General features: G+C 32.4%; 1 protein-coding gene and 1 long non-coding RNA gene across 2 annotated transcripts; one reads left to right on the top strand and one right to left on the bottom strand.

The window, feature by feature from the left end:
- Window positions 1-14557: 14557 nt before the first annotated feature.
- On the bottom strand, window positions 14558-17672 carry LOC127241177 (E3 ubiquitin-protein ligase AIRP2-like). Its single transcript, XM_051260097.1, has 5 exons — window positions 17339-17672; window positions 16256-16418; window positions 16094-16160; window positions 15774-16005; window positions 14558-14896 (listed from the first exon to the last, which is right to left on the bottom strand). The coding sequence occupies exons 1-5, from the start codon at window positions 17431-17433 to the stop codon at window positions 14686-14688; spliced, it is 768 nt and encodes a 255-aa protein (XP_051116054.1). The 5' UTR covers window positions 17434-17672; the 3' UTR covers window positions 14558-14685.
- Window positions 17673-22582: 4910 nt separating this feature from the next.
- On the top strand, window positions 22583-25174 carry LOC127241344 (uncharacterized). Its single transcript, XR_007836504.1, has 3 exons — window positions 22583-22672; window positions 23109-23165; window positions 24285-25174. It is a non-coding gene; the product is annotated as an uncharacterized LOC127241344 (long non-coding RNA).
- Window positions 25175-25642: the final 468 nt, after the last annotated feature.

Below are 25642 nucleotides of genomic sequence, written 5' to 3'. Positions count from 1 at the left end.
TGTTGTAGTTTTGGAAAAGCCTTAGTTTGAGTTCGCGAAACCTAGTCCGAGTAATCGCAACTCTTCGAAATCAATCAACAATGTCGAAAGACCCAATCATTCAATTGCCTTGCATTCCCCGAAAGGTCGCCCAACTCAACGAATCTTTACAGAAATCTTCTCGGGATTCGATTTGGAGGTATATTCAATCTAGCCCTTTTAAAGGATTGTTCCATGTGAAACCAATGACTATTCCCGTGGCTCCTATCATGAAATTATTGAGTTATTGGGACCCTGATAGCGAGTGCTTTCATCTATCTAATGGGAATAAGTGGTGTATTACTGATCGGGATGTTGGTGTTGTCTATGGGCTGCCATATGGCAAAAATAAGGAACCTATTTCATTGTACGAGTCTGATTTTTTTTACAATTTTGCTGATAGATTTAGTTTAGACATGAAACTCATAGGAACGGATAAAAAACATATAGTTGAGTCTTTGTTAAAGGAGTTACTAGATAGTTGTAGACTAAGGAGTGATGTTAATTTTTGGCGAATATATGTAATGTATTGCATGTGTGTCTTGCTTACACCCATATCAAATGCGAAGATTAATCATCGCATAATCCAATTCCTTGAGTCCAAGGAGTTGGCAAATGAGTTTAATTGGGCTGGTTTTGTTCGGGATAAGATTATGGAGGGTCTGGATACAATGTCTAAAACATTCAAGAAAAAAGCTTTGGTCAGTGGAAGGCCATCCGGGGACATGCATTGCTTAATGGTAAATTAAAATATCGTAATCACTTTGTTTACTTTTCCGTTTTATTGTTCTCATTGTGTAATATACGATTTTTTTTTTATTTTCAGCATATGTTTTTTGATAAGTTCCACACCGAGAAATGCGGTGTGTGCTTTTTTTCATGTCATCTCAAGCGAAAAATAACATTGGAAGATGTTGCCAAGCTCTTCGGCCCTCAAAAAGTTCAATCAACAAATGTTAGATTTTGTCATCCAGTTTGAAATATGTACTTTGAATATGCCGAGTTCATAGTTTATTTGGCCTGCTGATTGTTCCACTGTGATATGCAAAGCAATACTTATTGATATGATGGGTTAATATATTTGAAATGTTGGATTTGATGTATTAGCTAATACAGATGAGGGTGGTATACATGTTTGTTTTTTCATCCTGATTGTTCAAGTGTGATATGCTAAGCAATACTTGTTGTTATGTTGGGTTAGTATCTCTGAAATGCTAGATTTGATGCATTAACTGGTACAGGGAATGATGGTATACATATTGTTTGTTTTTACCTACTGGTTGCTCCACTGTGGTATAAGCAATACTCATTCATATGCTAAGCAATCATTGTTGATATGCTTGTTTAATATCTCTGAAGTGTTGGATTTTGATGTATTAGTTGATACAGAGGAGAATATTATACATGCTTGTTTTTTCATGTTCAGCGTTCCACTGTGATATGTTAATCAACACTTTTTGATATGCTGGATTAATATATCTGAGATGTTGGATTTGATGCATTAACTAATACAGAGTAGGATGATTACATATTGTTTGTTTTTTTCTGTTGATTGTTCCAATATGGTATACTAAGTAATATTTGCTGAAGTGCTAAAGTAGTGATTTTGGATTGCTATCTTGATTCCTTGATACAGTGGTACAAGAATGAGATTATGCGGGTGTCCAAAAGACTCCGCAATTTAAAGAAAGAATACAAGAAGTGTGAGGGCCATGAAGATGACATTGCTGATGGCAGAAAAATTTCTGAAAAAAAATGTTAGTGATTTCAATGTTATGAGTTGATCTGTAGTATATCCATTGCTTTTCTTATACAATTGCAGTGTATATAAGCCTTAATCCCCAATACTGTATAGGAATTTTTTTAGTGTGATTTGCCCCGGTTGGAGGAAGCTGTCAATGAAGATGAAGGTCTTCATGGACAAAATGTAGAGAATGTGATTTAAGTTGTATGAGTTTGTTGTTTTCATCTTGTTATGTTATATAATATCAATTGTTTTTCTTGTACAATTGCAATGTATACAAACCTTAATCCCGATTATTATCACAGGAATTTGTTAGGTGCGATTTGCCTCTGGAGGAAGAACTTGCCCATGATGAAAAAAATGTTGAACATGTATTTGTAATTGATCATTGCTAGATAACTATTAATTAATTAATATTTTGAATTAATTAAGAATATATTCTTGATCATTGTTATAGGAGCAAGTGCAAACTCAGGGAGCGGATTGTGAACCTCCCACAAAGAAACAAAAATACGATGCAGAAATTGATGTTGACCCAATGAGTCTTTTTTCACTTGGGTTAACACAGGATTTTGAGAATGCTGCCAGACCTTCAAAGGAAGATTCGCCAACCAAAATTACGCTGAGTACTTGCAAGGTATAACTAATTATATATTGCCTTTTAGCTTTTTTTATAATTGCATATATAAAAGCTTTTTTAAGACTAAAGAATTTATTTGGCAAGAAATTGTTTTATATGAATCAATTGAACGAGAAAACATCCACTCGCCAATGTCATCCCTTCCCCAGCTCCAGACAAAAGAAACTAAAGTTCATCGCGATCGACTACCATTGAAAGTTTTCTGTTCTCCCTATGAAACTTCCTCCAGTATTTTTGATGTGTTCAAGTTGAGTGAGGAGGAAGAGAGGACTGTCAAGTGGGCATTTTATTTACAGCGCGCATCAACGGCTGACTTGGGAGATATTATTTTTTCGGATGGAATCTCTGTGATATTCAAGCATGATATCCAGAGTTTACGTCCATCATCTGACATTGCAAGCAACGTGGTTGATGCATTTGGTACCTTTCTGAATAGATCAGCTTTAAGAGAAAGCAAGCACAGCGGTGTTTCAATGCCCAAGTTTGTGTATCATCCAACGTGGCTGTGAGTATATATTTACATGTGCATAAAATATGTATCGACGATAATTATTGATCATATATAATGCTAACTCGTTAAGTATTTGATGCTTATGGCAGAACTTATCTGATGCTATATTTTTCTATGCATGTAGTATACGGTGTGCGTTGAGATCGAGAATAATTTTCCCCGAAAAACTGACAAAGAACTGGTGAAGGAATGGGAACGACAGTTGGACATGAAATACCTTGGCAACGATCGGATTGAATGCTTAAAGGCTGACAATGTGAGTGTTTTTTTATGTATATATGGAATACTGAGTTTAATAAGCTGAGATGATGATATGATGCTTTATGATATGCTAAGTTGGTTTTGTATTGCAGTTCTTTTTCCCATTCTGTCGTTCGAACCATTGGGTGTTGTTTTCCGTGTCCATTCTTCGTAAGAAATTTTTTGATTTCAATAGCTTAAATGTTGTTGATGGATGGAATTCAAACTCAGTGATTTTTGAACGACTTTTTGGGTATTTCCGACGGGCTGCAAAGATATTATTTCCCGACCTACGGTGGGATGCCCATTATATAGTTGAGTTGCCACCCCACGTTATTCAGCCGGATATCCACAGTTGTGGTATTTTCACTATGCTCTACATGAAAAACTGGCCCATTGACTTGACTGGGCAGGTTTGTGAGCAAATTGCCAGGCGTGAATTTTTGGATAGGTTGAAAAAAAGGTATTGTGTACAAATCTTACTGCATGAGGAGAATCATAATATTGGGGATGTGAAAGAGAGGTCATTTCTTGCTGTTGGTGCTAAGATTGCACGCGCTGAAGATGAAAAAGCTGATGCGCAACCATTGAAGGGTCGTATTAAGATGGTTGCACGAAAACGTGTTAGTGTGCAAGGGTAAGGTCGAGGGCGAGGGCGACGCGTGGTCGAGGACAAGGTCGTGGGCAAGGCAAAAATTGAGTGTGATGACTGGTTTGTTGACATTGATGAATTGAATTTGAAGGGATTGTTGGTATTGGTCGAATTGTATTAATTTGAATGGATTGTTGACGTTCATCGATGGGTTGAAGTTTAATTGGTGATTGATTTGTTGATTGTATTTTTTGCATAAATTTATGCTTAATACTTAGGCTGCTCGATGTTAAATCAGGAGATGCTGACCGGTACATAGTAAAATGATTGGCTTAGTGTATATATATACTGGCAGATTTGTAGAAAATGCTTATTGGTACTCAGGATGATGCTTATTGTTATTCGACAAAATCCATGCTCTTGTATATGTAAGTGCTTAGCGTCAATTATTCACAATACTTTCGTACTAAATCATGTATGAACTGGCAAAAAAATCAATTTCCTTACATTTATCCCGGTGGTTATCTCTCTTATTTATCCTTCGATGCTTCTTTTGTCTCTCATAGTTGCTGATTGACACCTTTCTTTTAATTCTTCCTTTTGGATTGTCTCTTGGCTTCAATATTAAATGACCTGCAGTGGTTGTATTACGCACTTCTCCTACAACATGAAGAATCGATTAGTTTAATATCATATATATTTCAATGAATATAAAATATATACAAAACGTAACTGTTGTTTTCATCCGTCGGCATTCCTCCATACAGATTTGGGCATGCAATTGTGTTGCGAAGCAATTCATTGAATTTATGTAAGAATGAACGGTAATTCTTCGGCTCAGATGCTATTAACTTTGCAGAATTCATGAACAAGTGGCACAATGATTTGCATCTTCCTGAAAAATCCATTTACTTCCGACTAGATGTTAAGCTTGCGAGGTGCTGCTGTAACATCCTCCTAGCATCTTTTCTCCATCGATTCAATATGTATTTTTCTGGGATGTTTTGAAACCGTGCACACCCTGTTGCTACTAATACATCCATCGTGTGTATTGAATGATAACACAACATTCCAGTATTTTTCCACATATTGCACGTGCACTCAATTGAAGACTCTTGAATATTGGCGCGCACAAGATGTTGATCGCTTGTCTTCTCAATATTATATACAAGATATGTTGTCTTTTCATCTAAGCATTGTGTTATGAATTCAAAGGATCTTTGGTGTTGCTATAGAAACCATTGAAAGATATTCGGTGTATAGAATATAGCTGCAGATTTTATCAATGGGTTGAACATGTAACTTGTAGTCAACCGTTTGTCCCGTGCGAAGAAATCCTGTTGTTCCTCTTTTTCTCTATGATTCTCCACCACTCGTTTAAATTGATGAAGAAATTGAACAATATTATTGTCCGGTTGTAAAAACCTGTTCAGCATACTCACGTTCAATAAACAGAATATACAAAGAACAAACTCAGCATTCTAATCTATTGATTTCAGCAGACAATGCAAGTAAAGAAGAATGTTCAGTTGCTAAAACTTAGGAACTTGTAGGTTGTATTTTCGAACCTTTTTAATGAGAAGTTAAGTGATTCGCTCAGTTGTGTTGTTTTCATCCATGCAGTAAAGTGTTGTCTTGTCCAAGCCGAAGACCATTGTTGTCTCAATGAATAAATATTCAGTAGCCACTTATGAGGCCCTTTGGGGAAGCATGCCTGCAACATATACTCCCACTTGAGGCTGAATTGGTTTTCATCTTGTACCCCGTAGAGAATATGTTGAAACATCTCAGCAAACCTGTGTGTACAATGCAAGTAGAGTAGTTGTAATTGGTGTCTTCGATCCTCAAATTCATCATTTAGCTGTAAGAATTCCAACATAGCTTGTAGTGTAAAGAGCACTGAGAATTTTTTTGGCATTTTGTACAATATGCCATGTGTACAGAGCATGGTATGTCGTTGGCATTGTCTCTCTTAGTGCTGGAGCCATAGCCAAATCTTGATCCGTAAAAATAGTTTTCGGTGCTTGTCCACCCATACACTTTAGGACGGTATTGAAAACCCACTAGAATGAATCTTGTGTTTTCTCGTACAACAACGTTGCCCCAAATAGAGATGTTTGGTGATGGTTATTGAATCCCGCGAAAACACCTGATTGTGAAATATTGTTAGGATCAGATATATACATAAGACGCTGTGTGAGATGTATAAAGATGCTGACAGACAGTATTCACAATGCTGACTAATTGACGATGAAATGCTGGTTAATTGAGATGAAATGCTGACTATGTTTACCTAGTGGTCTGTGGTTCTTATTTGTTTAGTATGTGGTATCAAACGTAATAGAATTCCCAAACAATGCGTAGTTTTCCCTCATTTTTGCATCTGACCAGAATATATTAACAATCTTATCTTGATAATCGACTTCAATTTCATAAAAGAATAAGGGATTATCCACTGATCTCTGGCCAAAATATTGCAGTAATGCATTTGCTTCGCTCTCCTTGAAAATTTCTTTCCTTCTTTTCTTCATGTGATTCTTCAGGTCCAACTTCAGAAATCCCACATTTTCCTTTCCTCCAGCGGCTATTTTCATCAAATCATATGATGATCTGATTGGTAGTCCAACTTCATGATTTGTATTTGCAATGATTAAATATGATTCATCAATCCTACGATTGGATACAAGCATGTGCTTGTGTTTTGGAGGATGTAGATCATGATTGTAGTTGTCTTCAAAGTATGTCACTTTGTACTTTGCATTCTCCTTGTCAAACTGAAGCCGTATCTTCGAATTACAGCCTGTTCTCGTTTCATGACTACGATGCATGATCTTTATCCTTCTGACTCGCTGCTTTTGTTTGGATGAATCTCAGGATGATTTGGTTTCACATTGCTACTATCTTTGAACCCTGCTTTGTTGCAACAATACTCCATGTATTGTATTTGTTGCGGGTCCTTTTTGAACTTTTTCGTATTTTTATCCTCACTGAAAAGCCCATATTGTGTGCATACTCACAATAGAAATTGTATGCATCTTCCGGTTTTGTAAACTCCATAGCATGCCAATCTATGAACTCTCCACATATAGAATGCTAGATTTTGTTAATCAAAATGTTGACTACCATATTTCAATATGCTTTAAGATAAATGGCAAGATGCTGACATCTGTATCAAATACAATCACATATCATGCTGGTAATTAAAATGAGATATTGTTCTCTTCATATGGAAATACTGATGTTACTTGAACGGTGTGCTACATTTTATTTTTAGTAGTAGTTTGAAGGCTCTGATTGAATTGCGAATGCTAAAGATTATTTACAAAATTCGAAACCGCTAAACAGAATCGTGTAATTTCAATGAAATCGATCACAGAAGGTTACGATGTTCACGATTTCAAGTCAATTGTCGATAGGTAACTTACGCGATTGAGCGATTTCTCGTTCCGGCGCGTCTAGTATTGGCGAAGGCACTGGTTCATCTGAAATTGCAAACTCTTTGATGTCTCCATTGCTTGCTGAGCGATTGAATGTGCTTGGAATAATGGATAATTGATTCTGCTCACCTTCGTTGATATCAGCCATTGAAGAATGAAGGAGAGTGAAGAATGAATTATGGCGTTTCTCCCCCACCGATTGCTGCGTGAAAGAAGAAAGGAGGATGAGGTTTGATGTAGTTACATAAATTAGGGTTATTAAAATTACAATTACACCCTTAATTTAATATTAGCCAAAGTTTAATCAAATGGCTAATATGCAATCAGCATAATGCTGATGCTTAATTTTCAACATGTAATTCCACCCCTTTTAGTTTTATTCAAAGTTCATTTACCCAATTAATTGTTTTTTAGAAATATTACTTCCTTCGTCCTAATTAAAATTATTATTTTATTATTTTTATCGGTTTCATTAAAATAAAATATTAGTTTTTTATTATAATAAAGTAATACATTTACAAGTATTTTAAACATTATTTCCTTCGTCCGCCAAATTTACGCTAATTTTTTTTTCATCCGTGAAATTTACCCTATTATAATTTTAATAAAATCAAATATTCAACAGTAAGCTATTACTCTTGATTCAAGATTTATTTAAGGATAATTGTCACTATTTTTATTATATTCTTTCTCTTAATTGGCGCCGACTTGACCGACATATGTGGGCCGGAATGCTACGCAGGTGTAAAATAGGCATCAAGGACTAAACGCGCAAAAAATTCACTTATGAGACTATTTTAAACAGTCTCTAATTATGAGATTAAAATGATAAAAAGTTTAGTTACTTAGACTAAAAAATGACTTTACCCAATTTTATATTATACAAATAAATACAAAAAATATACTCCCTCTGTCTCATTTTAAAATATATGTTTTCTTCTTTTTTTTTTTTTTAAAGTAAAATAAATCATACACTAATATAAAAAATACCTTTAATTTTTATTTAAATTACAAACATATCAGTACACATACACGTACTTTTTACAAAAAGTCAAATAGCCAAAATGTCAAAATTTCTTACACATTTCCACTAATCAATAAAATATTATTATTTTTTAATATACTACAAAACTCCAAATGGTCCATTTCAAAAGGAACGGAGGGAGCATATATATATATATAATTAATATAAATTAGTACTCAATGTTGTGTTTTATATTATTTGTTTTTATTGTTTATTTATAATAATATAATTTATTTTCCTTTCAGAATAGTATATTATGCCAATATTTCTTTTGTTCACTGACAAGATTTATTCGGTGGCGGAGCTAGTGTTATTCTATTGAAGGGGTTGAAGAGTTTTCGTTGAGATCGAAAAATTAGATATTTTTATCTTTTGAACTGTAGTGATGATAAAATATATATATATATATATGTATATATTTTGATGTATTTAATCAATATTAAAATATAAATTTGATAAGAATTGATCAAATTTGCCTGGATAGATAGTCCATATTATAATGACGAAAATGACAGCTCAGAGGCAAGGCCGTCCCTGGGCCCGGGCGAAAGGGTCGCCTGTTCAGGGCCCAATCTAAATTGAGCCCCAATATTTAATTATGTTATATATACATTATTTATATATATAAGTTATTTGACATTAATTTATTAATTGAAAAGTATGACTTGATGGTTAAGTTTTCTCTTTTGAGGTTTTGGGTTCAAACCCAAGTACCTTCAAAATTTTAATTATTTATATTTTATCATAGATAAAAAATACATATTTAGGGGCCCCTAATTTTTGTTTTAAAATTGTTAATATTAATACTATTTTTGATATTTTATCTAAAAATTCTAAAAAATATATATTTTATTTAATAATTTATATTCTATTATAGGTTTAAAAAATTGGAGTAGATCATTTCTATATATTTAGGGTCTTTTATTTTTGTTTTAATTATTTTTTTGCACTAAAAAGATAATAAATATTAGGCAAAATTATTAATAACTCATTTATAATTTCGAAATTCAGTGTAAATCCTCTATATATTTTAAAAATTGCATGAACTCTTTATACTTTAAAAAATGTTCAATGAAACTCTTTTATATATATATATTTTTTTATGATGAGAAAATGACTTTTCATCTATATTTTTTTGCATAACGGGGGGTTTCATATAGGGTTTGTTAAAATATAAGGAAGCGTTACACAATTTGTAAAGTATGTGAAAAATTTATGCTAAGTTTCGAAATTAAATTTATGCTAGAAAAAAAAATTATTTATATTTTATTATAAGTAAAAAATATTATATATATATATATATATTTAAGGACCCCTAACTTTTATTTCACTTCGGGCTCTTCGAAAGTCAGAAACGGCCCTGCTCAGAGGATCAAGACCCCTCCTCCTCCCCCTCCTAAGTCCCAAAGTGGTTTATCTATTTTACTGTTTCCGCTCATCAAAATATACTATTTACATTCCCCTCCACAAAATATAGTCCCTATTATATATTTCAAATATTTTTACAATTATATTTATTTATATCAATATTATTAAATTAAATTAAAATGATAAAAAAAGTCTGTACAAACATAAATATTCACCAACTATCATTTAAATACCACTTCATATCATTTAAAATTATGTCGATTTGATTATACATTAATTTTAAGAAAATTTGATATAAATTTAGATGACAGAAAATGTGAGACAACAACCTTACCGTCAAACCATCACGTCATAACTTAGGGTGTGTTTATTTTGTGAAAATAGTTTGAAGAAATATTTTTTTATATGAAATATAGGGAATTACATAAAAAAAAAAATATATAAAAATAAGTAAAGTATGATATATTATAAGTACATAAAATAACATTGAGAATATTTGAATATATTTTAAGAGTATATCAAATTTACAATACAAAGATTAACAGATAACTATGAAATGAAGACCCATACTAATTAAATAGATAAAAGAAAAAATACAAATCTAAGTATTTTTATAATAAGAAATAAATTGAAACTAAATATGAGTGAAAAAGAGTTCTCTACAACTCTCCCGTTATACTTTTTACTTCTCATATAACATATAATACTTCTTCCGTCCCAAATATCGTGCAATATTTTTTTTGGTATATCAACACCCTGCAATATTTCCAAAATAGTAAATAATTAATTATACTTAATCTCTACCCTACACTTTATCCCCTTACATCATCCAAATAAAAAAATAAAATATATATTTCTCTATCCATCGCATCACCTAATTTCTAAATTATCATACTTAATACTACCCACCTAAAAATTCGTGCCAAAAGCAAATATTGCACCTGGTTTTGAAGGGAGGGAGTCCTATTTATTTTATTATTAATAATTTTCATTTTGTACTGCACATTTAAAATGTGTTTGTTTGGGGGATTGGATTGGATTTACATTATTCATCCAATTTTTTTTCCTCTAAAAACATCAAATCAAACACATAGTTTTCATTTTTTATATTATACTAAAAATCAATTTTACATTCAAAACATCACATCAATACTTATTTATATCAGATCATACAACTATTCAAATTCAAAATTTTTATTATTCAAATATCAACTCAAAATCCAAACACCCGAACAAACACTCCCTTACTGCTAACGAGAATTGGGTGAATTTTGTCTAAATTCAAACCCATCCTATTAAGTAGGCAATTAAGGCTAGTAACTAGACATAATATGTTATTAATGAAGATTCCGAGGTTCTCTGCGCTGCGTTTGATCTGAGCTTTATATTGTCCACTAATTTATTTTAAAAAATATTTTTGTCGCCCACCTCTATGTTCAAAGTTTTATATATATATTTTTTTATATTTTGGTAAAAGGCAAAGATATAATTAATATTATTTACTTTTATTAAATTTCAGATCTAAATATTTAATCACATATTTCATATACTTATTTCGTCTGTTTTTAAGAGTTACAATATCTTTTACTATTTAATATTAAAAATATTTTTATATTTGTATAATTTTTTTATACAAATATCATTTTATTAGTATTATAACACACTAATTGAAGTACTTTTTGCATTTTTTTCTTAGTTTGTACTACGTTTTGATATAATAAATAATATTCAAATATCAACCCACGGTTAGAAATTTTGGGGAAAATAATGAGATTGTCTTATTGATTATCAAAATAAGGAGCCTGTATATAGACAATACAAAATAGACTCAATAGACTCAAATCTAAGTAATCTAATCTATAAATAAGATCAAATCTACATATAAATCTAAAATTGAATATCTAAAATATCTCAACATTCCCTTTCAAATTCAAGTGGTATAACAAAAACCAACTTGAGTTTGATGAGAAATTTGAATATAAACGCAAAAAGAAAACATTAATAAAATTAGCAGTTGACTCTCTACCCACCGGAGTAAAAAATGAGATGACTCTCCATCGGAGTCGAAAACGAGATGCCTCTCCACCAGAGCAAAAAATGAGATGACTCCACCGGAGCCGAAAACCACATGACTCCACCGGAGCTGTCGAAAACGAGATGACTCCACCGGAGCCGAAAACGATATGACTCTACCGGAGCCAAAAAACGACAGGACTCCACCAGAGCTGAAAACGAGCCGAAAACGAGATGACTCCACCGGAGCCGAAAACGACATGACTCCACCAGAGCTGAAAACGACATGACTCTACCGGAGCCGAAAACGACATGACTCCACCGGAGCTAAAAATGAGATGACTCCACTGGAGCCGAAAACGATATGACTTCACCGGAGCCGAAAATGACATGACTCTACCGGAGCCGTCGAAAACGAGATGACTCCACCGGAGCCGAAAACGACATGACTCTACCGGAGCCGTCGAAAACGAGATGACTCCACCGGAGCCAAAAACGACATGACTCTATCGGAGCCGTCGAAAATGAGAAGACTCTCCACCGGAGTTGAAAACGATATGACCACCAGAGCCGAAAACAAATAAATCGCAAACATCGGACAGATCAGATCTCATGCAGGCAACAGATAAACAACGGACAGATGGCAGATCATAGACAGATTTTCGCCAACAAATAAGCAACGAAAGATGACAGATCGCATGCAGGCAACAGACAGGCAACGACAAATGGCAGATCGCACGCAGCAACAGACATGCAACGACAGATAGAAGATTGCACGCAACAACAGATGACAAATCGCACGCAGCAATAGACAACAACGGACATATGGCAAATCGTTTCAGATCACTCGCAGGCAACAGACAAACAGCGAAGATATCAGATTGCACACAGGCAACAGACAAGCAGCAGACATATGGCAGATCGGAGACGAGATGAGACAAATTTGCAAAAATACAACTTGCAAAGACATTAACTCAAAATCACATGACCTCCGGGTACAATCCAAGTTGAATGTACCCGGAGAAACACTGGTTGGTAGGCTATATCTACAGCATGAGAAAAATAGGCTCTGATATCATGTTAGAAATTTTGGGGAAAATAATGAGATTGCCTTATTGATTATCAAAATAAGGAGCCTGTATATAGACAATACAAAATAGACTCGATAGACTCAAATCTAAGTAATCTAATATATGAATAAGATCAAATCTACATATAAATTTAAAACTGAATATCTAAAATATCTCAACATAGACAAATAACATAAAATATTTCTATAAGTTTATAAAAATGGTACGAAATCCTTATTGTTTAAAATTTTTTTTTTTTTTTGTTCCATTACAAATGATTTTTTTTTTTGTCAGTCTCATACAAGATGATCAATTTTTATTTTTATTTTTGGTACTTTATCAACTTTAAACACATTTAACAAATTTAAATTAATTTAATTAAATTTCTAACCTCTTATAGGTAAGACACACTCAAAACTATTTTATTTTTATCTCTCTTCTTCGACTAATTATAGTTTTTATTTATTTGTATTTTATAAAATTTTATTCTCTACGAAATAATACTATTTTATTGAGATATAGTATTAAAAATATTTAAACACATATTTAAAAATTTTGTTTAATCATATATATTATTAAAATATATTTTTATTACACACAATTATTAAATAATTAATTTATACTATCTAAATTACCCAAACGAAAAATGTCATCTTTTGTGGGCTAAGAAAGAATTAGATTTTCATATAGAATTCTTGCCTTTAATTTCCATTCATCTATATACATTCTAACTATGAAGATAATTCAAAAATTTTATAACTACAAAATCGTCATTAAAAAAATGACAAAAGAGAGATTAACACAACTTTTGATGTATTTTTAAAACAATGGAGAATTTTAAACAACTTTTATAAATTACATGAATTTAATTTATTTATTTATTTATCATTATTATTATTATTATTATTATTATTATTATACCAAATAATAATAGTAATAAATAATAACAGCAGCAGCAATAGTTATAGGCTTATAGCTGCAGGACGGAGCTAGCCAAGCTAAGCTAAGCTAAGAGGCAAAAGATGTAGTAGGCTCAACCTATTCAATTAATGCTAAAACTAAACTAATTTAAATGAAAATCATCCTACAATGTAAGAGACTTTTAAAGAATCGATTAGTTCGCGAGCCAAACTCGACTCGGCTTGTTTATAGAGATAAACGAGCCGAGATCGAGCTCGAAAATTAATTTTTTTACAAACGAGCTCAGCTCGCGAGTAGTTCAATTGAGCTCATTAATGATAATATATCTATATTATTTATATATTAATATAATATATACAATTTTTTATATCGAAATTGATATTTACTATTAAAATTTGAATATTTTATTATAAAAAAAATTATGAATAAAGTTAAATATATTTAATTTATATATTTAAAAATATATAGAATATGTATAACATTCAAACAGAGCTACGAGCCGAGCTCGAGCTTGAATTTGAGCCTAACGAACCGAGCTCAAAGCACTATTTTGGCTCGAACTGTTAACGAGCCGAGCCTATACCGTTAACAAGTTCGAGTTGAGCTCGAACAACCAATACTCGAGCTCGCTCGACTCGTTTAACTGCTCTACTACAATGTAAGGAATAACTTAGTGGTATGCGCGTGAACTCGTGATTCAAGGGTGGGCTTCGGTAACGACTACGACTTCTCACGTCATAAAAAAAAAAAAAAAAAAAAAAAAAATCATCTCACAACCAAAATAAAAATCAAAGTAGAGTGACCATTTGTAATTATTATTACTACTCATTATTTGGCTACATAATCTCACAATTTTCCATAATAAAGAAATAGTAATAATAAGATTATGTTTAATTAACATATTCTTGGAACAAAATATCATTTTAGGTAATTATTTTTACTTATAAACATCAAAACTCAAAAGATAATAGCACGCAAATACACCAAAAGATAAAGAGCTTTTATGAATGTCTAAGCCGGTGTTATTTACATTTAAGCAGTGGCTTCAAAACAACTCTTTCTCTTTTTCTTCGTCTTCCTCCTCATAGTTTACTATATACACAAATATCATATCAAATATTCATAATACATTAAGAATAAAGCATCCGGAGAATCCTTAGGCAAGTTTCTAATATAAAGGTAGAATCGGCGTAGATCCTCCGCGAATGCAGCCTCCCGGTCGACCACCTCGTCCTTGCTCATCAGAACCCACAGGTCTCTCGATTTCACTCTTTTGAGACTGCCCCGGCAAAATGGGCACGACTCCGATCTAACACTCCTGAAAGTTAATTAAAGAATGAACACGGCAAATGATTGATTTTTGTAAGAATATACTACCTCCGTCCGACTTTAAGAGTTTCATTTACTTTTTGCATGTTGATTTTTGAATATTAATTATTATATGAAAGCGTAGTACAAATTAAGAGAAAATAATAAAAATACTTCTATTAGTGTCTTATAATACTATTATAATGACATTTGTACAAAAAATTATACAAATATAAGGATATTTTTAATGTTAAGTAAAATGACAGAAAAGATAGATGAGACTCTTAGAGCCGAACGGAGAGAATATAATATGTAAGCTGTTCAACGAACTAAGTCGTTCATGAACTTGGCTTAATTCAGCTCAATTTAACCTCGTTCGCGAACGCAAATCAACCGAGCTGAACAATATAAATAGACTCGATTTGTTATCGAACAAATCCGAGCTTTGTTCGCGAATGTTTGTTAAAATGACATATTTGTAATATATATACGAAATTATTAATTAAAATAAAATAAAATAAAATATTATATATATAATTTTGTTCGGTTCAATTCTTTAACAAACACTACAAAAAAATAGTATATTTGTAACGAAATTTTGTTCCTAAGGTTCACATAGCTAATGTAATTTCATTCTTAATTTCGTCTCTAGTGTCATTACTAACGGAAAAAGTAGATTTAAGGATAAAAAAATCTCATTACAAAAATAATATTTTCTTACAGTGAAACGAACACAAATACTTAAAATTTTATTCAGTTCAGCTCTTTAACAACTCTAATTAATGTGAAGTTAATGATACATATTCTTATATTAGCTTAAAATTTTAGTTGAAATGGTCATTTAAAAACGATGAAGACACATTTACGCATGTATTGATAATATTTACCAGTCTCGATAACAGTTTATGCACATTGCATGGCAGCAATTCGGCACGACCATTTTGGCGCACGGCTCTAAGCATATCCCACATTCATCATCTCTATCCGACTCCATATTTGCGTGCTTACCCTCTCGATCCGGTCTCTTGCTAATACTTTTCAGGAGAAGATTCTTTTGGTTGTCCTGCTGCTGCTTTGTTGAGTCGAGATGGAGCTGCTTGAGTGACGGCAATATAATAGCTGAAAGTTTTGAATGCCCAATAAGATATATATATATATTTTTCCATAAATTCGGCGACAAACAAACAAATGAACTGAACAGACAAACCGTAAAAGTCTTTAATGGATGCCTTCCTTCCATGGGTCGACATTTTCGGCCTTCCATCAGCATATACCTGCCAAACGAATCAGAACCAGGAAAAAAAACCGAAAATGGCGGTGTTATCCATAATGCAGCTGCGCAAGCATGGGTAGACCAAATTCAGCTCACCTTGTAAATGAGCACGTGAAAGAAGTTGAAATATCTCGGCATAAAACATGTGCAAGAACAGTTGATCCACTGAAGGAAAAACATCAAGAACGGCGCCAAGTGATTGTAGACCAATTTCATTTGCAGACGTGTTCCTCCCTTACCCCTTGGAATTGCTGCGGCTCTAAAACAACAGAAAACGACAACTATGACATACAGTTGGATCTGTACACAAACCGGAAAAAACAGATGTAACAACTAAACAAAGACGTGGCCCGTGCCTTTCCGTTCACACGTATGTATCTAGATATATATATATATATATGCATACATATTGAGCAAGCCAAGCAATAGCATAGACTGTTTAAACTTTCAATCTAGCTTATAAAAGCAAATGTTTTAAGTTTGTTCTCTTTGTAGTTTTTTCCCTTTTTTTGACAAAATCTTTAATCTTCTCCAAACTGAACTACTATTTTAGCTCAAAAACATCGAAACCCAAAACACAGGTACATAAAACAACATACCAAAACACACAATTTCTCTTTCAACCATAATAATAACAATACAGTACTTCACACCCATATTGTGATGAATAGTTTACTTATCATCTATGAAAGAAGACAATCTTAAGGCAAAAAACTACCTGTGGCTGCACCTTTTCTTGACAAAATGAACACTCCTAGACACATAATTGATGATCGATTAATTTCCAAGACAGTCAAATGATAAATATCATGAGAGTTAAAAAGAAACCTGCAAATTAGAGAACCGATTTTCCTCTGGATTGTATTTGTATTGCCAATCTTGGAAGTAAGTAAATATGGACATTAATTTCTTATTGAACCAACCAACTACAATAGTTAAAATACTGAAAATTGAACCAACCAAACGATCGCAGGAATCGAAACTCACTCTGCTAATTTCACGATTATATATAGTAAAAAACACAATCCAAAAACCCTAACAGCAAAAGCGAAACCATTAATTTCAAATCATCCGATCCACCAAACACAATAAATAGCAACAGCACATGCAAGAATTTATCACAGGGACTAAATCTAAAACAAGCCCCCAACCAGAAGCAGCAAAACATTTGTCACTTACAAATCATTTGCATGCTCAATATCGGACTCCAAAACCTTGAGAGAGTCCTGGTAAGTGGTCCTGCCCAGCTGCTGATAGTAGAACATCATCTCCATCCCTATTCCAACTTCAATTCCTCACTCAATTGATTTCTGATAGCTCCTTTTTAATGATATATATGTGCAACAGTGCAAGTAGAGAACAGAACCCTCGCAACACCACGGCAGAGGAGAGCAGCAAGCAAAGTTCAAGCGAGCGAGAAGCACAAGGTGGACGCCTTTTTTCAGAACCCCCAAACTTCAGAAGACGACAAACAAGTTTTGCTGATAAATAAAAAGAAAGAAAGAGAAGAAAAGGCGAAACAGAATTTTATTCCCAACTCTTTTTTGATCCCTTGGCTTGCCTTCCTAAATTTGGTGCCACTTTTGTATTACTCCTCCTTCACTAAAGTCAAAATTACTTTTGCATTTTATTATATTTAATATTAAAAATATTTATATATATATTATAAATATCATTTTATTATATTATAAGACATTAATTCGATCTTTTCATAGTACATTAAAAAAATATTATCAAATTAAAAATAAAAAAAATGAATTCATCCTATTTATTTGATTTTATATTGAATTCTATTTTAAATAATAGTCGGGTAAAATATTTGAAGATTCATTTGTCTATTAAATTTGCGTTTAATTTTTTTTTTAATAAAAAATATATTATTATACATATATAATTTTTATTATAAAAACCAAAAAATAACCAAAAATATATATATATATATTTATACAAAAAATAATAATAATAATAATAATAATAATTGAGCATTTTTAGGTGATGGAATGAGTATTATTTTTATATAATAGTAAGAATTGTATTGTATAATAGAAAAAATAAAAACAATCACAAACTCCATGCTTTTGTTAATTATTATTATTATTATTACTTTTTGTAATGGAAGAAGATGATGAAAGTGGGGTTGGTTTTTGTTCGTAGTTGCAAAATGATGCAATAGGTATTGCGCGGTGTCATCATATGCTTCCGTTCTTCTTTGTCAGCAAATTGCTTAAGGGAATGATCATTGCATAGTCGTTAAGAATTTTAATCCAATTATGTATACAGGTGGATACGAATCCGATATAAATATTGAGATATTTTAGATATTCAGCTTTAGATTTAGTAGATTTATATATAAATTTGATCTTATTAATAGATTAGATTACTTAGATTTGAGTCTATAGAGTCTGTTTTGTATTGCCTATTTTGATGATCAATAAGACAATTTCATTATTTTCCCCCAAAATTTCTAACATGGTATCAGAGCCTATGTTTCTCATGACGTAGATATAGCCTACCAACCCCTATTTCTCCGGATACATTCAATCTGGATTGTACCCGGAGGTCTTGTGATTTTGAGTTAATGCCTTTGCAACTTGTCTTTTTGCAAATCTGTCTCATCTCGTTTTTTTGCTCTGGTGGAGTCATCTTATTTTCCGCAATGGTGGAGTCATCTCGTTTTCGGCTCCAGTTGAGTCATCTCGTTATTTGCTCATGTGGAGAGTCATCTCGTTTTCAACTCCGGTGAAGAGTCATCTCATTTTCGGCTCCGATGGAGTCATCTTGTTTTCGGCTCCGTTGAGTCATCTCATTTTTTGCTTCGGGGTGGAAAGTCATCATGTTTCCGGTTCCAATGGAAAGTGAACTATTATTTTTATTTATGTTTTTTTTTTTTGCGTTTATATTCAAATTTTTTATCAAACTCAAGTTGGTTTATATTATACCACTTGAGTTTGAGGGGGATGTTGAGATATTTTAGATATTCAGTTTTAGATTTAGTAGATTTAGATATAGATTTGATCTTATTTATAGATTAGATTACTTATATTCGAGTCTATCGAGTCTGTTTTGTATTGCCTGTATATAGACTCCTTATTTTGATGACCAATAAGACAATCTCATTATTTTCCCCCAAAATTTCTAACAATAAATAATTGGATTTGAGTTAAGAATTTTAATCCGATTATGTATACGGGTAAACACGAATCCGACACTGACATGAATCCGATATAAATAATTGGATTTGGGTTAAGAATTTTAATCCGATTATATATACGGGTTGATACGAATTCAATACGATAATAAATAAGTCTTAAGGCTCTCAATTCAAATCCGAAGCAGCAACCTGATTATAATATATTGATATTAATTAATATATTTATTATATATGTAAAATAATCATTGTTTAATAATTAGCCCATGTACTAATTTAAACGTTACTAACTTCACTTTTAAATAATTCAACATAATTCATTGTACACATTACACTAGAACCAACAAAAAATAACATAATACGACAACACATCAAAAAATAATTAAATTTGAATAAATGATTTCGACTTAATTATGTATATGTCAACACGAACCTAACACGATAATAAATGGGTCAATACAAACCCGACACTATAATAAACATGTCGGGTTATTGTTGAATTATTTAATTCGTTTAAAGTATTTAACTCGACACAAATCGACTCATTGTCAGCTTCAGTCAAACCCCCGGCCCCTACAGGTCTTGTTTATCCCACATAGTTCGCTTAGTGTGACTTGCTTTGTTGAATCTAGTTTGTAAACTATTAAATTCGGTCGAAAGTTTAGCTAGAGTAAACTCACTCCAATAGCGGCTCCGATTCCCACTTTGTAAAAGAAAAAATGATCATTGAATATGTGAATGGATTTTTTTAATCCATTGGAATTTGTCCAAAGACAAAAAGCAGCAGAAGATTGCCAATTTATTTGGTTATATTTTAAAATAATATAAATTTTGAATATAAATAATTATTTAATATAGTATATTAAATAAATGAAAAACAAATATTATCTTTAAAATAAATAATTAATAAAAAGGAAAAATTTATTTTTACTCCTACATATAATTACTTTCTCCTTCTGTCCGGTTTTAAAAGTCTCATTTATTTTTTGTATAATTGTATTTAACATTGAAAATATCTTTATATTTGTATAATTTTTTGTACAAATGTCATTATAATAGTATTATAAGACACTAATAAAAGTATTTTTGTTATTTTCTCTTAATTTGTATTACGTTTTCATATAATAATTAATATTCAAATATCAACAAACAAAAAGTAAATGACATCCTTATAGCCGGACGAAGGTAGTATTATTTTAGAAATATAAGTAGATAGTCTCATAATTTAAAAAAATTTGGCAAAAATAATGCTCCGTTCAACCAACGTTTTTAGATGAAATGATTTTTGGTGTGTGATACGGAAAATTGTGTCAAAAATATAAAATATTACCTCTGTCAATAGGAAGAGTAGTATGAGTTTTTGCATGTTGATATTTGAATATTAATTATTATATTAATACGAAGTACAAATAAAAAAAATAAAAAAATTCCTCTATTAGTTTCTTATATTACAAATACAATGACATTTGTGTAGTAAATTCTACCAATATAAAAATATTTTTAACATTAAATACAATTACACAAAAGACACGTGATGCTCTTTGTATGGGACAGAGGTAGTATATTATTTTAGGTTGAATATTTGAGTTTTTGACTTTTTATAATGAGTATTTGAAGTTTTTATTAACTTTTTGACTTTTGTATAAATTATTTTGTATTTATTAATATTATTTTCGAAGAATCGCAATTGAAAAATAGTGCTAAAAGAACAAAGTAAATTTTTAAATACCAAATTTGCTTATGCGGGAATATTGTGATATGCTAGAAAATACGTGTGAGTGAGAAATGTGAACATATTGGTGACCGTTAAATTTTTTTTTCCTTTTTTTAATCGACCAAATTATGAATTGCATATTAGTTTTATTGGATCAAAACTTGAACCAAAATAACCTCATTTGTAATTTCAAATTCATTTACCGATCTCTCAAATCTCCAAACATACTATGAACCATTAATAATAATTAATAATTCAGAACAAACTACTCACATAATGGAAAATTTCCAATATATTCCAATAAATATTATAATTAACGTAATTATTCTTGTTTGTTACTATAAAACTCTTTCATTGACTTATGCGGAAAAAAAAATAAAAAATGACAAGTGTCCATGCTCCTATTGACATCGTCCTATTGAATAATTACATAATAAATATATATTGCCAAACGAATTTTCAAATCTCATAAAAAATCGATACATCGCTTATCCCGATTTTCATGCAGTAAAATTGCAAAAATCTTAAAATGTAAGCACAGCTGAAGATGAAGTTATAAATGAATATTTGGTGATTAATCGAATTGTTCTTCCAAGATCAATGCGTCAACTTGTTTTTTATCATTGACAGGAGCAAAATAGAAACTGTAGAGAGATTATGAATCTATACGACACTCTATCTCGAGGACCTAACAGTAACCCTATTTATTTAGCGGAAACATAATTGTAATGAAAATTATGTCCACAACTTAATTAATATTATTATTTTATCACCCCCAAAATAAGAATAGTACACATGAGTATCTATACTTTCGTTCTACAATAATTACACACATCAGTCAATAACTAATTGTATTAATTAGATCAATTAAAATAATGTGATTAAAAAATAATGATTTCAACTAGATATTTATACACATATTTGATTCAAAATCTAACAATCTCTCACTGGATCTAATATGTATCCGAACACGTTCCTTGGGAGCTCAATTCACAATTATTAGAAAATAAAGACTGCAACAATATGGTTTATTAATCACAACAATATAGGAATAAAGCAACACATGTTATATCAACCACTATCAACCACTAAATTAACAGTAATTACTTATATCACTGCAATCAAATAACATAGATCAATCGTAGAACGTGTAGAAAGAAAATTATATGAATGTGATTAAGCATGTCGTTTTTTTACTGGTCCAAGCTTAATGAGATCTTTAATTACTTAAAAATTATATGAATGTTGTAATGCCCCGATTTCGGAATGTATAAAATAATATTATTATAGCAAATAAATATTTGACAATAGTAATGGAATCAAGAAATTAATATTCTGGGATAAATTTTATTCCTATTTTATATATTGATTATGATTGAAAAGACTGTTAAACGGATAAATATCGATAAAGATAAATATAAAATATATAATAATAATAATAATAATAATAATAAAGGTAATGATGATGAAGATAATAATAATAATAATAATAATAATATATATAATAATATAATTATATATATATATATATGAAACCAAACCAAACCAACCTGTGAAGGAAGGCCGAAGCAGAAGAACGCGAAGGAGAAAGAAGAGAAAGAAGAAAAGAAGAAAGAAAAGATTTAGCCGTTCGATTTCGATTCCGATTTCGGTATTGTATTCCTTGTTATACGTAGAATTTAATTATGGATTTTAATATGAATTTCAATATTGGAAATATTAAATTAGAAATTCTTTAAAAAATTCATAACCGGCTATTTGGCTATTTTATCGACGAATTTCTTTAGCTAATAGCCTATTCGTAGTCCTAGTATTATATTCTGAGAATTTCATATCGATCCGAGCTGAATTGAAAACGGCAGTATATCGCACCTGCCTGCTTGTTCATACCTTTGCGTATTTTTATTTAATAATCGGGCAATATAAATATTATGAGGTAGAAGGATTTTATAGCTAGAATATCATATTCTACTAAATATAAAAGTTTGGAGCCCGACGAGTTAATTATAGAAATTAGCTTTTGAATAAGCAGGTAGCTCTTGAGAATAAGCATAAAGCTCATCTGATTTGAGTAAATAATGGGACAGGTGTACGTTGGAGGAGATTTGGGTGAAGTTATAAAATCCAGAAAGTATCGGTAGGAGGTAAGCAGTAGGGAATTAAATCTAATTTTAAGAAATTAGGTATTTATGTTGCATGTGATTCTGATTCTGATATTGATATGATATTATGTGGAATCATTTGGTCAGTGCATCTATATATGTATATATGTGTGTGTATATGCATGTGTGAAACTTCGTTTTACGATATTTGATATACGTATTTGATCGTGTTGGTGAATTTATAAAAAGGAGGATAGGTGGGCCGTCTCACCAGCCCTTTTCATTAAATTCACTTATTGACATGCTGCACACATCGCACGATTTATCGGATATGTTTTATGGATCTATCGTTTAATCGCCGTGTGCGGTAGTGCTAGGCGAGGGCATCATCTGGGGTTAGGATATTCGACCCCGATGTACCGTAACACTTTGGCGATAGTGGACGATAGTAGTCGGACAACTGGGTGACTTAGTCGCACGGTCATTCAGGGATTAGACCCATTGCAGTTGAGACGTATTTGGTCTAATCATTCGTGTTCGGTGTTGTTCCACTCATTGGAGTAGCTACTAGTGAGGTCTACCGGTAGTTTAGGATCAGATGCCAAACTCCAAACGCGATCCCGTTAGGGCGTGCGAGGAGGAGTAGAGTTTCCGGGTTTCCTTCGGGTGATTCCAGGTTGCACGGATTCTACTACGTTACACGGGGTAGGGCTAGACAGGAGGGTCCTATCTTCGCTATCACAGACTATGGGGTGTCTTGTGGTTAATGGCGACAACGCTCGACTATCCATGTATTGATTGCGGGAGTCGTATGGTGGGTATATGGGAGTGACCGGGTGACCGTTATATTATTATGGGTTTACCAGGTCCTTCCTTGAGCCGAGGATTTTCCGGCTATTTATTGATGATAGTCTAGTGAGCTGTTATTATGGAGCCGAGGTTATTCCGGCTGCTCACTTTGACATATGTATATGGGTATATGTGCATGAGTTGTCGATTTTGACATTATTGTTACATTATTTCAGTATGGGCATGGCATGGCATTTATTTTGCAAATGACGGAAATTAAACTCTATTTTCGAGCATGACATGGCATATTTTATGTTAGTTCTTAAAATGGATTTAATTCTAGACTGCTTTTAAGAAAAATATTTGATTCAGGTACGCATGGCACCTCCGGGACAGGGGACGTCTCGGGAGATAGAAAGACGGGCTGAATGAGTGAACTGCATCTGATGTATTATATGTAAATTCTAACTAGAAAAACCTCCCGTTTTGGGAGTATGTTTTTGTAAATATTTATAAACTTGTTTTTTTGGGAATAATAAAATGCTTATATAATTAATTTTAGCCTTAACACTGTGTTGTGGGGCCCGAAGTAGGAGGTGACGACCTCATGATGCAGTGTGGCGGTAGCATTTCCAGTACGAGCCAACTGGGGGTGTTACAAGTTGGTATCAGAGCCTAGGTTTGATAGATTTTGGCTCTTTGAATTAAAAAGGTTTTGAAAATAATAATGATATTGAATTGGTTTGGTGAGGTTTGGGTTTTGCGGGTGCATTCATGTTAATGTGATCTATCTTTTATTGTTATGCTTGGTTTAGCTGTGTGCTGAATTGATATTGAATCAGGAAAAATTGGGGGCAGTATCTCGAATTCTCGAGGTGGTGGTGTACGTAGGGCTATTCAAGGCCCAGAGTTTGATCCTTCGTCTGATGAGTCACAGTATCCTGTGCCAGCGCATGTACCAACAGAGGCACCTAGTCAGGATTTCTTTCGGCAGTTTATGGCCGCGATGATGCCTCAACAGAGGAGTTTCATTGATGCTGTGATGCGGCATAACCCACCAACATATTCTGGTTCAGTGGAGCCAGGAGTCCTTGAGTTTTGGGTTGAAAAGATGGAAAAGATATTTCGTGTTGTTCAGGTTCCGCCAGATCAACGAGTTAATATTGGAGCCTATTTCTTGGAAGGCCGAGCAAATCGGTGGTGGTTAGGTGAAGAAGCTGCAGGTGTAGACCAAGTGGATATGACTTGGGATGAATTTAAAGCAAAGTCACGGTGAAGAACAAATATCCTCTTCCGAGGATTGATGATCTATTTGATCAACTGAGAGGTGCAACTATATTCTCAAAGATTGACTTGAGATCTGGATATCATCAGCTAAGGATTGCAGAGCATGACATTCCGAAGACAGCTTTTCGGACTAGATACGGGCATTATGAATTCACGGTTATGTCCTTTGGGTTGACTAACGCCCCGGCTGCGTTTATGGAGTTGATGAATAGAATTTTTCAACCATACCTCGATCAGTTTGTGGTGGTATTTATTGACGATATCTTGGTCTATTCCCCAGATAAAAAGACGCATGCAAAACATTTGCATGTAATATTAAACATATTGCGTGCAAGAAAGTTATATGCCAAGTTATCCAAATGCGAGTTTTGGTTGAAGGAGGTTGCTTTCTTGGGGCATGTTGTTTCTGGAAAGGGTATCTCAGTAGATCCTTCTAAAGTGGC

The sequence above is a fragment of the Andrographis paniculata genome, unplaced genomic scaffold (assembly GCF_009805555.1).
Source record: "Andrographis paniculata isolate CXL003 unplaced genomic scaffold, ASM980555v1 Contig82END, whole genome shotgun sequence".
In the NCBI taxonomy this organism is placed as follows: domain Eukaryota; kingdom Viridiplantae; phylum Streptophyta; class Magnoliopsida; order Lamiales; family Acanthaceae; genus Andrographis; species Andrographis paniculata.
The sequence above is the reverse complement of the archived record's forward strand: the minus strand, read 5'-3'. Positions and strand labels throughout refer to the sequence as shown.